Genomic DNA, 15,036 nt, shown 5'->3' with positions numbered 1-15,036 from the left:
AGAGAGAGAGAGAGAGAGAGAGAGAGAGAGAGAGGGAGATAAATAGATAGATAGATAGAGATAAATAGATAGATAGATAAATAAATAGATAGATAAATAAATAGAGAGAGAGAGAGAGAGATGATAGACATAGAAGATAGATAGAGATATACAGAGAGAGAGAGAGAATAGAGAGAAATTAGAGAGAGGCAGATAAACAGAATGAAGATGGGGCAAAACTCATTTTAATTTATTTATTTTTATTTATTAACAAATATCTCACTTAGTAACATAAACGTTGGGCTCCACCGTAGTCCATAAATCGAGGACTACCAGCAGATAAAGCCACCACGTGACGGCTGTTTCACTCCCTATGCATCCTGGGAACCGTAGTCCGGACGCCTGAAAGGCCGCCTATTATTGCATTTATAAAACGGGATCTGCGCCTGCGCGGCCGACGCCATTTGAGTGGAGCTCCCGAAGACCCTTTGGAGCCTCGGAGGCCTTTCCGCGGAAGGGCGCGCAGGCGCGTCGGCGAGCCGCACGTGCCAGCCCGGCTGGCCACGCCCCTTTAACCCAGCCTGGGAAGAACGAGTCCTCCGGGGTGGCGATTTTTTTTTTTTAACCATAGAGGCGGGGAGAGGCCGGAAGTGCGCTCGCCATCCGGAAATGACGACGTTCGAGGAGGCCAATGCGAGGCCGCGGCGTTTCTCCTGAGGGCGTCGGAGGCCGCAGCGGTGGCGGCGCTCTCGCCCGCAGGTACTTGAGCCGCCGAGGGGCTGCAGGCCGAGGAAGGCTTCCTTATCCGGGCAAGGAGAGCGGAGTCGGCCCCCGGTGACTCGCTTCGCCCGCCCGCGCGGGCCTTCGTTGCCCTCCAGTGGGAGTGGGTGGGGACTACAACTCCCATCGTCCGCGGCTAAGCGCAGGGGACTCCGGTTTCCTCCAGAGGCGCAAAGAACGGCCGTGATTTCCCTTCCACGGTTTGTTTTTTTCCCCCTACGTGGTAGTGCAGCTGAATCAGAATAGAGCGGGGAAGGGACCTTAGAGGTCATCTAGTCCAACCCCACAAGCAGGAGACCCCGGCCTGCAGCATTCCAGACACAAGTGGCTGCCCAGCCTCTTCTTAACCTGTTTTAGCATTTTTTTTATTATTATTATTATTATTATTATTATTATTATTATTATTATTATTATTATTATTATTATTATGATGTTATAAAACCAGTCTCTTCTTAAAAACCTCCAATGGATGGAGCACCCACAACTTCTGGTGGCAGGCTGTTCCACTGGTTAAATGTTCTCACTGTCAGGAAATTCCTCCTTAATTCCAGGTTGTTTCTCTCCTTGATTAGTTTCCATCTGTTGCTTCTTGTCCTGCCTTCAGGGGCTTTGAAGAATAATTTGACCCTCTTTTTGTGGCAACCCCTCAAATATTGGAAGATTGTTATCATGTCATCCCTAATCCTTCTTTTCTGAACATTTACAGAATACAGAATGAGAAGAGTTTGAAGAGACCTTGAAGGTCTTCTAGTCCAACCCTGAGGTCAAGCAAGTTTAGTTTAGTTTAGTTTAGTTTAGTTTATTTGATTTGTATACCGCCCTACTCCCGAAGGACTCAGGGCGGTGAACAGCCAAGCAATAAAATACATGAATACACAAAATTTAAAACCAGATAAAATCAAATTAAATCATTTTGGCCCAGACAGATTAAAACACCCCAATAATTTAAAAACAGATTAAAATTTACATTTTAAAAGGGGGAGCAAGAGACTCTATAGTACCATTCCAGATTGTCCATTGCCTTTTAAAATCCTCCAGTGATGGAGCAGCCACAACTTCTGGTGGCAAGGAGTTCCACTGATTAATCGTTCTAACTGTGAAAAAATTCCTCCTTAGTTCTAGGTTGCTTCTCTCCTTGATTAAGAGAATCAACTTAGAACTAAGGAGAAATTTCTTGACAATATATTTAACCAGTGGAACAACTTGCCTCCAGAAGTTGTGGATGCTCCATCACTGGAAGTTTTAAAGAAGATGTTGGATAACCTTTGGTGTAGGGTTTCCTAAGCAGGAGGTTGGACTAGAAGACCTCCAAGGTCCCTTCCAACTCTGTTTTCTATTCTATTCTATTCTATTCTATTCTATTCTATTCTATTCTATTCTATTCTATTCTATTCTATTCTATTTCTATTCCATTCTATTTTCTATTCTATTCTATTCTATTTTATTCTAGTTCGGATGTATACATGTTTACGGCGAGAAAAACAAATCTTGCGAGTTGACCAGACACGAGAGATGCTTCATTGTCTTCTCCATTAACCGCCTTTCTTTTGATTTTATTTTTTAAGGGGGTCTCCGGATTCTCCTTGCTGCTCTTGACCCACCCCTGCCTGGCGCACCATGGTGTCTTACCACATCCGCGAGTACCGTCCCGGGGACTACGAGACGGTGCGTGACTTGTTCGCCACCGGGATGAGCGAGTACGTGCCCACCCTGTGCATTCACATGCTGAAGCAGCCTTGGGTCATCCTGATCCTGGCTTGCACCTTCAGCCTCCTGCTGACCAGCTCCAAGTCGTTGCTCCTACCCATCCTGGCTATCACCTTGCTGCTGGCCGTCGGCCGGCAACTCCTGGGTTACATCTGGTCGATGTACATCGACCACTGTCTCCAGAAGGACCTGCTGGACATCCAGGCCACGTACCTCGGCGACAGCGGCTCGTGCTTTTGGGTGGCCGAAGCGGACGAATGCGTGGTGGCCACCGTTGGGGCCAGACCTTCCGAAGAACAGCGCGACGAACTCATGTTGAAGCGGATGTCCGTTCGGAAGGATTACCGGGGTTTTGGCATCGCCAAAGCTCTCTGCAAGACTGTGATCTCTTTCGCCCGGGAACACGGCTACTCTTCCGTGGTGTTGAACACGCTTATGGTCCAGCATGAAGCCCGGGCAATGTACGAAGGCGTCGGCTTCCACAAATACCACCATTATGTCCTCCCCACGGTTTACGGCAGGCTGGCCAACTGTACAATTTCCAAGTATCGCTACGACATTCCCAGCACCGAGTGAGGAAACCGCCGGAGGGTTTGCCTCCCAGCGATTGGCTGCATCCGCCCTCGCGTCCCCTTTCTTCTTTCCTGCACCTAGGACACCAGGTGGAGCGAACCAAGGGCAGGGGTTAGGTTTGACACACCCACAGGTTGTCGTAGGCTGGGTGACTTTGGGTCAATAATCAGGAGATTGTGAGTTCTAGTTCTGTCCTAAGCACGAAAACCAACTAGGTGACTTTGGGTTAATAACCAGAAGACAGTGAGTTCTAGGCCTGCTTTAGATATGAATGCTGGCTGGGTGACTAGGCCAGTCACTCACTCTCAATCTAGTCCACCTCGCAGGGCTGTCGTAGGCTGGGTGACTTTAGGTCAATAACCAGGAGATTGTGAACTCTAGTTCTGTCCTAAGCACGAAAACCAACTAGGTGACTTTGGGTCAATAACCAGGACATCGTGAGTTCTAGGCCTGCTTTAGACATTAAAGGTGACTGACTGAGTCAGTCACTCACTCACTCCCAGCCTAGTCCATTCAAAGGGTTTTTGGGAGCTGGGTGACTTTGGGTCAATAACCAGGGGACAGTGAGTTCTAGTTCTGTCCTAAGCACGAAAACCAACTACGTAACTTTGGACTAATGCATCAGGAGACAGTCCTGCTTCAGACATAAAAGCTGGGTTGGTCACTCATTCTCAACCTAAGTCCACCTCACAGGGTTGTTGTGAGCTGGGTGACTTTGGATCAATAACCAGGGGACAGTGAATTCTAGTTCTGTCCTAAGCACGAAAGCCATCTGGGTGACTTTGAGCCAGTCATCAGGAGGCTCCAAATTCTAATCCCGTTTTAGGCCCAAAAAACCAGCTGGGTGACTTTGGGCAACTCACCAGGCAACCGTGAGTTCTAGTCCTGCTTTAGGCACGAAAGCTGGCAGGATGTCTAGGCCAATCACTCACTCTCAACCTAATTCACTTCACAGAGCTGTGGGGAAAATAGGAAGAGGAAGGACCAGTAGCTATGTTCGCCACCTTGAATTATATCTAAAAACAATAAAGGCAGGTTTTTTTAAAAAAAAAAAAACACTTAAATTTGGTTTGGAAAAACACAGCCTTGTAACATCGTAGTCCTTATTGTGCCTACGCTGATTTCAGAATGTCTCTCGCTGTCTGAGCGGTCACCCTGTTGTCTTTTGGGGGGGGGGGGTTGCTGTGCACTGGCGTTGTGCATTGTGGGAAAATAAATCTGATTATTCAGTAAAGTTGAAATATTTCTATGCCTGGTCCTTGTTTATCTTACGGCACTCTTGGGGAATTGGAGAGGGAGAAGTACAGCAGAAGCGTTTTTCGAATATTGTTTCTATTCTCCTATAATGCATATACAGAGCCTTGATAGTACAGTGGTTTAGTGCACCCTATTATTAACACAGCTGCCTGCAATTTCTGCTGGTTTGAATCTCTCCAAGGCTCAAGGTTGACTCAGCCTTCCATCCTTTCTAAGGTAGGTGAAATGAGGACCCAGTTTGTGGGGGCAATAAGCTGACTTTGTATAAAATATACGAAAAGGATGAAGGCTATTGCTTAGCGCACTGTAAGCCGCCCTGAGTCTCCGGAGAAGGGCGGCATATAAATCAAATTAAAAAAAAATTAAAAAAAATTATATTTATTTGTTAAATATATTCGCCACCTATCTCGCCACAGGGCTGTTTTGAGCTGTTTACAACAATAAAACGGGGAAAAAAGATTAAAAATGTAAATACGATAACAAAGCAATAAGACACTAAAAACAATGGCACACAGGTGGTCCTTGACTTACAACCACAAACTCAGCCCAAAATTTCCATCGCGGACACTGAGTTTTTCCCCATTTGATGACCTTGCTTGCCACAGTTGTTAAGTGAACCGCTGCAGTCATTAAGTTAGCCACCCGGTTGTTAAGCGAATCCGGCTTCCCTGTTGACTTTGCTCGTGAGAAAGTCGCCAAAGGGGATCCCACGACCGTCGTAAATACGAGACAGTGGCCATGCGTCTGAATTTTGGATTGCGGGACCACGGGGGATGCTGCCATGGTCAGATGACAAACTGGCCGTAAGTCATTTTTTTTCAGTGCCATTGTAACTTTGGTCACTAACTGAACCGTCATAAGTCAAGGACCACCTGTAAGATGAAATAAAAAAGAAGGGCGGAAGGGAAACTGGAATCCCAGGTGGATATTTAAACAGATATTTTTAATATTAGCAGATATGTAACTCGGCATGTTAGTGCCACAGTTAATAAGTCATCCACCCGTAATTAATTAAACCATTGTTTTAGTTATGGTGATGGATGGAGAACTCATCAAATTTGCAGATGACACCAAGCTGGCAGGAATAGCCAACACTCCAGAAGATAAAGGCTTAAGATACAGAAGGATTTTTGACAGACTTGAAACATTGGGCCCTATCTAACAAAATGAAATTCAGTAGGGGGGAAAAAAATAAAGTTCTACATTTAGGCAAGAAAAACAAAATGCACAGGTACAGCGTAAGTGGTACCTTGCTCAATAGTAGTAACTGTCAGAGGGATCTCGGAGTCCTAGTGGACAACCACTTAAATAGGAGCCAGCTGTGTGCAGCAGCTGCCAAAAAATCCAGCACAGTCCTAGGCTGCATAAATGGATAAAATCAAGATCACGTGAAGTCTTAATACCACTTTATAAGGCCACACTTGGAATCCTGCATCCAGTTTTGGTCGCCACGATGTAAAAAAGACGCAGAGACTCTGGAAAGAGTGCAGAGAAGAGCAGGAAAGAGGATGAGGGGACTGGAGGCTAAAACATAGGAAGAACGGTTGCAGGAACTGGGCATGTCTAGTTTAATGGCGAGAAGGACCAGGGGAGACATGATAGCAGTCTTCCAATATCTCAGGGGCTGCCCCAAAGAAGAGGGAGTCAAGCTATTCTCCAAAGCCCCTGAGGGAAGGACAAGAAGCAACGGATGGAAACTAGTAATCAAGGAGAGAAGCAACTTAGAACTAAGGACAAATTTCCTGACAGTGAGAACAATTAACCCGTGGAACAACTTGCCACCAGAAGTTGTGAATGCTCCAACGCTGGAAGTATTTAAGAAGAGATTGGACAATCATTTGTCTGAAATAGTATAGGGTTTCCTGCCTGAGCAGGGGGTTGGACTAGAAGACCTCCAAGGTCCCTTCCAACTCTGTTATAAAGGCCCAATAAAGTCTGGAATGGTATAGGGCAGTGATGGCTAACCTGTTCTATTCTGTTCTCTGTTTTCCCTTCCCTTCCCTTCCCTTCCCTTCCCTTCCCTTCCCTTCCCTTCTATTCTATTCTATTCTATTCTATTCTCCCATCCCATCATCTTCTCTTCTCGTCTCGTCTCGTCTCGTCTCGTCTCGTCTCGTCTCGTCTCTTCTCTTCTCTTCTCTTCTCTTCTCTTCTTATCCCATCCCATAATCTTCTCTTCTCTTCTCTTCTCTTCTCTTCTCTTCTCTTCTCTTCTCTTCTCTTCTCTTCTCTTCTCTCCTCTCCTCTCCTCTCCTCTCCTCTCCTCTCTTCTCTCCTCCCTTCCCTTCCCTTATTTCTATTCTATTCTATTCTATTCTATTCTATTCTATTCTATTCTATTCTATTCTATTCTATTCTATTCTATTCTATTCTATTCTAGCTCCTGCTTTTCTTCCACCAGCCCATCACAACGAAAACTCTTTGCATTTCCTTCAGCTAACCTAACCAGACTTGCTAATTTATTTATAATTTAAATTTATATAGGTAGCCCTCAACTTGACCATTATTGGGCTCAAAATTTTGGCACAAAGTTGAATCGCCCCATGACCAGATTCAAATTTGGGACTGTTTTTACAACGGTTGTTAAGTGAATCCTGCGGTCATTAAACCATTCTTCTGAAGGAGCAGAGTTTTGCCAGTCACCTGCAAAAGAACGTCACAAATCCAAGAGACTTCTGACTGCCCAACACGGCCAACGGCCATAAAGGCGAGCACCCAAAATGCAGTCATGTGAGAGACCGTCATAACTTCGAGGTCGAGTCGTAAGTATAGGTAGCCCTTGACTTAACAGGTTCATTTAGGGACCGTTCAAAGTTACATCAACTGAAAAAAATAGGACTGACGACTGTTTTTCCTTGGCTGCTTCATACTTATGACCTTTGCTGTGTCCCGGGGGGGGGATGTCACATGATCCCCTTTTGCGACCTTCTGACAATCAACGTCAGTGGGGAAAGCCCAATTCACTTAACAACCAGGGTGGCGAACTGATCAACTGCGGTGATTCACTTAACAACCGTGGCAAGAAAAGTTGTAAAATGGAGCAAACTCAAATATTTCCCTTAGCAACCGAAATGTTGGGCTCAATTGTGGTCGTAACTCAAAGACTACCTTATATATCCCAGATTGAAGGATTTAATTTAAAGTCCATCCTGACTGCAGATAGTCCTCGACATACAACGGAGGCAAAAAAAATTGCAACGTGCCCGGTTTCAGGTACGTGCACCAGGTACCCCCTTTCAACCACCTGGAGTCACCTGTCACCAGGTGTACTTCGAAGCAGCTGCACCTTATGGCTGCAGTGGCTTCCTTCATCTCTTGCCAAGTGGGGGGTTGGAATAGATGACCTACAAGGTCCCTTCCAACTCTGTTAATCTGTTAAAGTCACAACACTTTCTCTCATAAAAAAAAACAAAAACTCCAAACTACATTTTATTGCCTTGCGATACTAAAGAAATAAAATTCCAGGAGCCCGTGGACTTTGTCTTATGGCTCAGCCTAAAAAAGGGGGAAGGCTCTTTAATCTGAATTTTGATTGGTTTATCATCCAAATCACGATGAACAAAGTCAGGTGTTCAACAGATTTGAGTACAAAATGCTCTCTTTTTTTTTTTTTTTTGAAGGACGGCTGTTCTTCAGCACCAAGGAGGCTTTTGAGTCATTTCGATTTGATTTAATCTAAAAAGTGGAATTGAAACCCTGCAGCTCCGATCCGGGGTTTTGCTATACATTTACTCCAGTTTTAAATAAACATCGTGTACGTATGAATTCCAATTTTTTTATCTCTCAGGATCCTGCAGAGAGAAACCAAGTTGGATCCCCAAAAATTCTTTTAACGGCCTCTTGATTAAAACGTAGGTTATAGGGGTGACTGTCATGCCCCCGTCGGAACCTGAATCTGTAGAGGAAGACGAGCTGGAGATTGAGCCGATGGAGATCGAGGGGGCTGCTTCGTTGGCTTCGGAAGAATGTGGAGAGGAGAAGGCACCCCAGGGCCCCTCAGGATTGGGACGGCTTGTTAGCAGGGAGGACTGGGGGCAGGATGACCGAGACAGGGCAAGCAGTGGACATGAGGAGCCACGGAGCTCAGGCAATGAGCAAGGACCACCCCCTCCTGATCCCAGAGCACGGAGAGTGGAGAGAAGGCAGGAACAGCGCAGGCCGACCCGACGACTCGAGAAGAAACACCTGGGAACTGAATACCGGGAAGGCACACCTGGGGACTGAGATTTAAGGAGACGCTGTGGGGAGGGAACATTTGTCGGGAACGAACGCTGACTTAGTGGAGTTTTGTGCGTGCCGGTGCAGACATTTGGAGTTTGCAGGACTGCTTGCTTCTTCCTGACTTCGTGGACTCAGTACCTTTTTCCTGACTTCGTGGACTCATTCCTTCTTCCTTGTTTCATTGACTCGTTTCCCTGTTCCTTTGCTTTGCTGGACCGGGCGTAGCCAGAGGCTGCTCTCTGTGTGGGTGTGTTTGCTCTGGGACTTGCCAAGAACGAGGGAGCGTTTTGAGAGGACATTTGGAGCATTAAAGAGGAGTTTGAACTCTCAGCTGGCTGTGTGGCCTTCGTGCCTTGTCCCGGGTCATCCCAGGAAGCTGGCATGAGTTGTACAACAAGGAAATAATTCTTCTTTTTGTTTTTTTAGGCTTCTGTCCTTTTAATCTGGTGGCTTCCTGGTTGCCGGCAATTCTTGCAAAATCTCTCCAGCATAAAGCGCCTTCTTCTTTCCAAGATCATGGCCGCGAGCACAGATGGCCAGAAGAAGCTGACACCTGGACACCTGGCAACAGGTAAGGGACGTGGGATGGGTGTGTAGCCATGCACCTTTGGCAGCCGGAAATTTTTTTTATTATTTTTTTTAATTTGATTTATATACCGCCCTTCTCCGGAGACTCAGGGCGGCTTACAATGCGTTAAGCAATAGCCTTCATCCTTTTGTATATTTTATACAAAGTCAGCTTATTGCCCCCACAAACTGGGTCCTCATTTCACCTACCTTAGAAAGGATGGAAGGCTGAGTCAGCCTTGAGCCTGGCGAGATTCGAACTTACTTTAATTGCAGACAGCTGGTGTTAAATTACAGTGCTTAGTCTGCAGAGCTATCCAGGCTCCTAAATTGGAGCAGTTATATTTTTTTTAATGCTAGCAGTGACAATCCCAGCTTTAAAAACTGATTTGCAAAAGGATTCCTTCAGCATGGAACACAGGAACTCCTCTTACTTACGACCAGAGTTGAGCCCCAAATTTCTTGTTACTAAGCGAGACGGTTGTTAAGTAGGTCCTACCTGGTGGTGAAATCTGAACCGTACACACCAAAAGGAGGCTTGGGAAGGTATGTAGAACAGCAGGGCGGGGAGGGAAGAAATCAGCTGTGGCGCACGAGCTTGGGAACTTTTTAAAAAACTTTTTTAAAGCATTTTTTACTACCAGTTCCGGAGAACCGGTAGTAAAAAAAATGCTTAAAAAGAAAAGGTTAAATTAGATTTTGTAAAAAGAAAATATAATAACGAACATAATGAATCAATTTCTATTAAGATGCTGGACTATTTGAGAAAACTGATAGATATAATAATTGGAAAATTGTTTAAATATGAGCCTGAGTGGCGTAGGAGGCTAATGCCTCCTACTAATGCAGCATTTAACATCCAGCTGCCTACAATTACTGCGAGTTCAATTCTCACCAGGCTCAAGGTCGACTCAGCCTTCCATCCTTTCTAAGGTGGGTAAAATGAGGACCCGGTTTGTGGGGGCAATAAGCTGACTTTGTATAAAATATACAAAAGTATGAAGGCTATTGCTTAACGAATTGTAAGCCGCCCTGAGTCTCCGGAGAAGGGTGGCATATAAAAATAAATAAAAATAAAATAAAATAAAATGTATAACAATTGTAATAAGTTGAACATTTTCCTACTTAAGCAAAAAAAGAAAAGAAAATTGAAATAATATATGATTATGATTTACAAACAAAAATTATTTAATTGGCGTTTATAAGATTTACATTTGATAAAGTAATACTGGAATAAAGATTTAATGAGAACTACATGAAGTAATAAATAAAGGTAAGGCAGTTTTAGAAATGGAAATAATTTTGAAATATAAACATGTTTGAACTGTATTGTTAATAGTGAGGACTTAGGGTAAGAATTGTGAAATGTAGTATGAGGTATTAATTGAATTAATATTTAAGGTGGGTTAATAGAAGGGTAATTGTTTTTGATTAAGTAAATATGAGTAAACTTTTTCTAAGATGGTATTAGTTGAAATATATTTATTTATTTATTTATTATTTAAATTTCTATGCCGCCCTACTCCCGAAGGACTCAGGGCGGTGAACAGCCAGAAGATAAAACACATAAATACAAAAATTTAAAATAGAATAAAAACGAATTAAATAATTTGGCTGAACAAATTTAAAATACCCCATAATTTAAAAACAGATTAAAATTTGCATTTAAAGAGGGCAGGGGCCTTAAATATATGATTTAAGATTAAGAAATAAGTGTTACGGTAAAATAGAATATATAAAATTTTGTTAAAGATGACAAAAAAATTGAACAAATTGATGACCGGATCAAAGCTCTGTTCCGAAAAGATGTAATTTGTGTGTTGGGAAAAAAAAAATAAAAAAAACTTTTTGCAAAAAAAAAAAAAAAGTAAAAAAATAAGTTCCAAAGATCAGCTGAGCAATGTACGTTCGTTGGAACTTTTTTTTTTACTTTTTAAGCATTTTTTTTTACTACCGGTTCTCCAGAACTAGTAGTTAAAAATGCTTTAAAAAGTAAAAAAAAAAAAAAAAAAGTTCCAGTAATCGCGCATTGCTCAGCTGATCTTCGGAACTTTTTTTTTTTTTTTAAATTATTACCGGTTCGAGTGAACCAGCCCGAACCGGTAGCATTTCACCCCTGGTCCTGCCCCATTTTACGATCTTCCTTGCCACTAAGTCATTAAGTGAACAACTCCGTTGTTAAATAAGTCACCCGGTTGTTAAGCGAATCTGGCTTCCCCCATTGTCTTGGCTTGTCAGAAGGTCGCAAAAGAGGATCGTGTGACTCTCCGGGGACACTGCAACCGTCATAAATACGAGTCAGTTGCCGAGCGTCTGGATTTTGATCATGTGACCCTGGGGAATGCTGCAGCGGTCGTAAGTGTGAAAAACGGTCGTAAGTCGCTTTTTTCAGTATCGTTGTATCTCTGAACGGTCACTAAATGAACTGTTCTAAGTGGAGCATTTCCTGAATTTGCCGACACTAATTTGTTACAAGATCCCCCCAGGGATCCTGCTTCCTCACGTTTTTTTCTTGTTTTGGTTCTTAAACATTTGCCCGTTTCTTTGCCTTCCAGAAATGAGCAAATGACACACGCCCCGAATAAGGAATAAGAAATATCTTAATGAGAATGAGAAGATAAAAAAAAATAAAATAAAACAAAACAAAACAAAATAATAAAATAACGTAAAGTGAAATGAAATGAAATGAAATAATAAAAGATAAAATTATAAAAGATAAAATAAAAGATAATAAACATAAAATAAGAAATAAGAAATAAATAAGTTCGAATCTCACCAGGCTCAAGGTTGACTCAGCCTTCCATCCTTTCTAAGGTAGGTAAATTGAGGACCCGGATTGTGGGGGCAATAAGCTGACTTTGTATAAAATATACAAAAGTATGAAGGCTATTGCTTAACGCATTGTAAGCCGCCCTGAGTCTCCGGAGAAGGGCAGCATATAAATCAAATTTAAAAAAAAATAAATAAATAAAATAAAATAAAATAAAATAAAATAAAATAAAATAAATAATAAAATAAAATAAGTTAAATTAAATTAAATTAAATTAAATTAAATTAAATTAAATTAAATTAAATTAAATTAAATATAAAAATAAGGATCATTGTCTACTAAATTGTGGACTTTTCAGAAACAGTAAAAGGTGTTTTTTTAGATTTAAAAGTTTTGCTTGGCCTCAGGAATGGATTACTTCTCCATGATTCAATTACTAAATTACTTAATTACTAAAACAAAAAGTAAATTATGAAGGAAGGGAGCAGAATGCTTCATTTTGGGATAAGCCCCGTGTTTCTCAAGCTGGGGCCACTCTTAACATAGGTGGACTTCAACTCCCAGAATTCCCCAGCCAGCGCATGCCAGAGGTCCCTTCCACCTGTACTCTATTCTATTCTATTCTTAATTGGAGCTGGCATGTTCAGAAGACGGACACCTGTCCCTCTCCCTCCATCGCTTTTACGCGAGTAACATTTGGGGTCCCCAACCCATGAACCAAACAGACTCTCGTCCTCCTCCTTCTCCTCTGCTTCCATACCTTCTGTTTTCCAGGACCGCAGAAACATGACTCGCTGGCAGGCAAGTACCACATCCGCAAGTACGAGGAGAGAGACTACGACATGGTGCGCACTTTTTACATTCAAGGGATCCAGGAACACATCCCTTGGGCACTGTGGCACTTTCTCAGCAGGCCTCAGACACACCTGGGCCTCCTGGCCATCTTCCTCCTGACCTACCTGTGCTCGGCTTCCATTATCACCTCCCTTGTGGTCGTCTCCGTCGTCTCGGTGGCCGGCGTGCTTTCCATGAAGAACATCTGGGATGAGTATCTCCAACATGCTCTCACCACGGACATGATGGACATCAGGAGGACCTACCTGGAGTCAAAGGACTGCTGCTTCTGGGTGGTGGATGCCGGAGAGGAAGTGGTAGGCATGGTGGCCGTCATCCCTCCAGAGAACCCATCTTGGTGGGTCAACGCCCGGGAATTACAGCGTATGTCCGTGAAGAAGGAACACCGAGGGCAAGGGCTTTCCAAGGCCCTCATCAAGACTGTCATCCAGTTTTCTCAGGAACGCGGCTACCAAGAAGTCGTGTTGGGTACCTCCATGGTGCAACGTGTTGCTCATCGGATCTACGAGAACATGGGGTTCCACAAAGTCCTACAGATGAATCCCTCTTTCTTAGCTAAGTTGGTAGACTTTTCCGTCTACTGGTATTACTACAAAATCCCAGACACTCGCTGAGGTCCATTGGAGGTCACATTTCACCTCCTCCAAAAGGAGAAGCAAGTTCTACATTCGGACCTGGTAACTTGGCAGGATTGCCGGGTCAACTTTCTCCTGCTTGGAGTTGAACCAACTCTCTGAAGCGGCTCTGTGTGACCTGAGTTCACCCCGCCTAAAACTGGTTTCCCAAAGGAAGGGTCTTTGAACTCTTGTTAACTAGAATTTTAGAATAACAGAATTGGAAGGGACCTCGGAGGTCTTCTAGTCCAACCCCCTGCTTAGGCAGGAAACCCTACACCATTTCAGACAAATGGTTATCCAACATCTTAAAAACTTCCAGTGTTGGAGCATTCACAACTTCTGGAGGCAAATTGTTCCACTGATTCCTTGTTCTGTCAGGAAATTTCTCCTTTTCACCGCCCTGAGTCCTTCGGGAGTAGGGCGGTATATAAATCAAATAAAACTAAAACTAAACTTAATTCTAAAAGTTGCTTCTCTTTTTTGGTTAGTTTCCATCCCTTGCTCCTTTTCCTGCTCTCAGATGTTTTGGAGAATTTATTTTAATTTATTTCATCTTAATTTTAATGTTTGGATCATCAGGAACTTGGTGGAAGGAAAGATCCACATGTATTTGTGTATGAGAGGAGCGGGTGAGAAGGAAAGATCCCCGTGGGTTAGAGGCTCGTTTATATCTTTTTACCTCAGATCCTAAGCAACTTCTTGGGATGCAAAGATCTCCGTGTGTCCAGGTAGCACTAAGGTTGCTGAAAGGAGAGTGGATGGACTCAGAGGCTAAAGATGGCAGCAGTGGTGGCCGGAGACAGCGTCGTCGTCCAGTTTCAGCTGAGCAGCTCGCTGAAAGTTTTAGTGGATCATTTGGATCTTTTCCCTCGGATCCCTTGGAGTTTCGCCGAAGGAAAGATAACTGTGGGTCCAGGTAGCGGAGGGTTGTATGAATACGAAGGGCTCCAGATCATGGAACCATGAAGCACCTCTTCCTCCTCCATTCGCCTGACTCCCTCTTTTCTTTTTGGCAGCCCCTGAGATATTGGAACGCTGCTATCAATGTCTCCTCGTCCTTCTTACCAGGTTGACAATCTTCAGTATGGGGAATGGCCCCATGAACGTAGCTTTTTTTTCCTGTCTGGCTTAACATACCTGAAAGGATGTCCCAATATGGCCTACTTTTGGACGTTCTTGCAATCTGTGGATTGCCGTCCATAGGTTTCTCACACTGGTCGTCTTCTTTAGTCCTATTTTCCTTCATCGGCAAACAGATTTTAAAAGAAGGGACATGCTGGGTCTTTCGTTGCAAATGCCATATCTGTAGCAGAGAGAGAGAGAGGAGAGGGGGAGAGGGAGAGAGAGAGAGAGAGAAGGAGAGAAAGAGAGGGGGAAAAGAAAGAGACAAAGGGAGAAAGAGACAGAAAGAGAAAAAGAGGAAAACAAACAGAGAGAAACAAAGAAAAAGAAAAAAGAGAGGGAGAGAGAGACAGAGACAAACAGAGAGAAGAAAAAGAGACAAAGAGAAAGAAAGAGAGAAAAGGAGAGAAAGAGGAAAAAGAAAATAGAGACAAAGAGAAAAAGAGAAAAAAAATAAAAGAGACACAGAGAGAAAGAGAAAGAGAAAAAAAGAGAGGGAGAAAGAGAGAGAGAGATGGAGGGAGAGATCCTCCCAGGGATCAAACTGGGAGAAGCTTCATCTCCTTGGCGCCTTTAGGACTACCATTT

General features: G+C 43.5%; 2 protein-coding genes across 3 annotated transcripts; both read left to right on the top strand.

The window, feature by feature from the left end:
- The first annotated feature begins 652 nt into the window (after positions 1–652).
- Positions 653–4,739, top strand: LOC139320149 (probable N-acetyltransferase camello). 2 transcript variants are annotated; one of them, XM_070948323.1, is made up of 2 exons: positions 653–738; positions 2,325–4,739. In XM_070948323.1, exon 2 carries the CDS (start codon positions 2,377–2,379, stop codon positions 3,040–3,042), a length of 666 nt encoding a protein of 221 aa, XP_070804424.1. In that variant the 5' UTR covers positions 653–738; positions 2,325–2,376; the 3' UTR covers positions 3,043–4,739. The 2 variants fall into 2 exon arrangements, with proteins under 2 accessions (XP_070804424.1, XP_070804425.1); XM_070948324.1 differs by lacking the exon at positions 653–738 and adding an exon at positions 767–959.
- A 4,086-nt stretch (positions 4,740–8,825) lies between these two features.
- Positions 8,826–13,851, top strand: NAT8 (N-acetyltransferase 8 (putative)). The gene is made up of 2 exons (XM_070948636.1): positions 8,826–9,088; positions 12,629–13,851. Exons 1-2 carry the CDS (start codon positions 9,034–9,036, stop codon positions 13,321–13,323), a joined length of 750 nt encoding a protein of 249 aa, XP_070804737.1. The 5' UTR covers positions 8,826–9,033; the 3' UTR covers positions 13,324–13,851.
- Positions 13,852–15,036: the final 1,185 nt, after the last annotated feature.

Source organism: Pituophis catenifer, unplaced genomic scaffold (assembly GCF_029215685.1).
Source record: "Pituophis catenifer annectens isolate HBS135680 unplaced genomic scaffold, rPitCat1.0.hap2 SCAF_8, whole genome shotgun sequence".
NCBI lineage: Eukaryota > Metazoa > Chordata > Lepidosauria > Squamata > Colubridae > Pituophis > Pituophis catenifer.
Note: the sequence above shows the minus strand (reverse complement) of the source record. Positions and strands in the feature narration are given on the sequence as shown.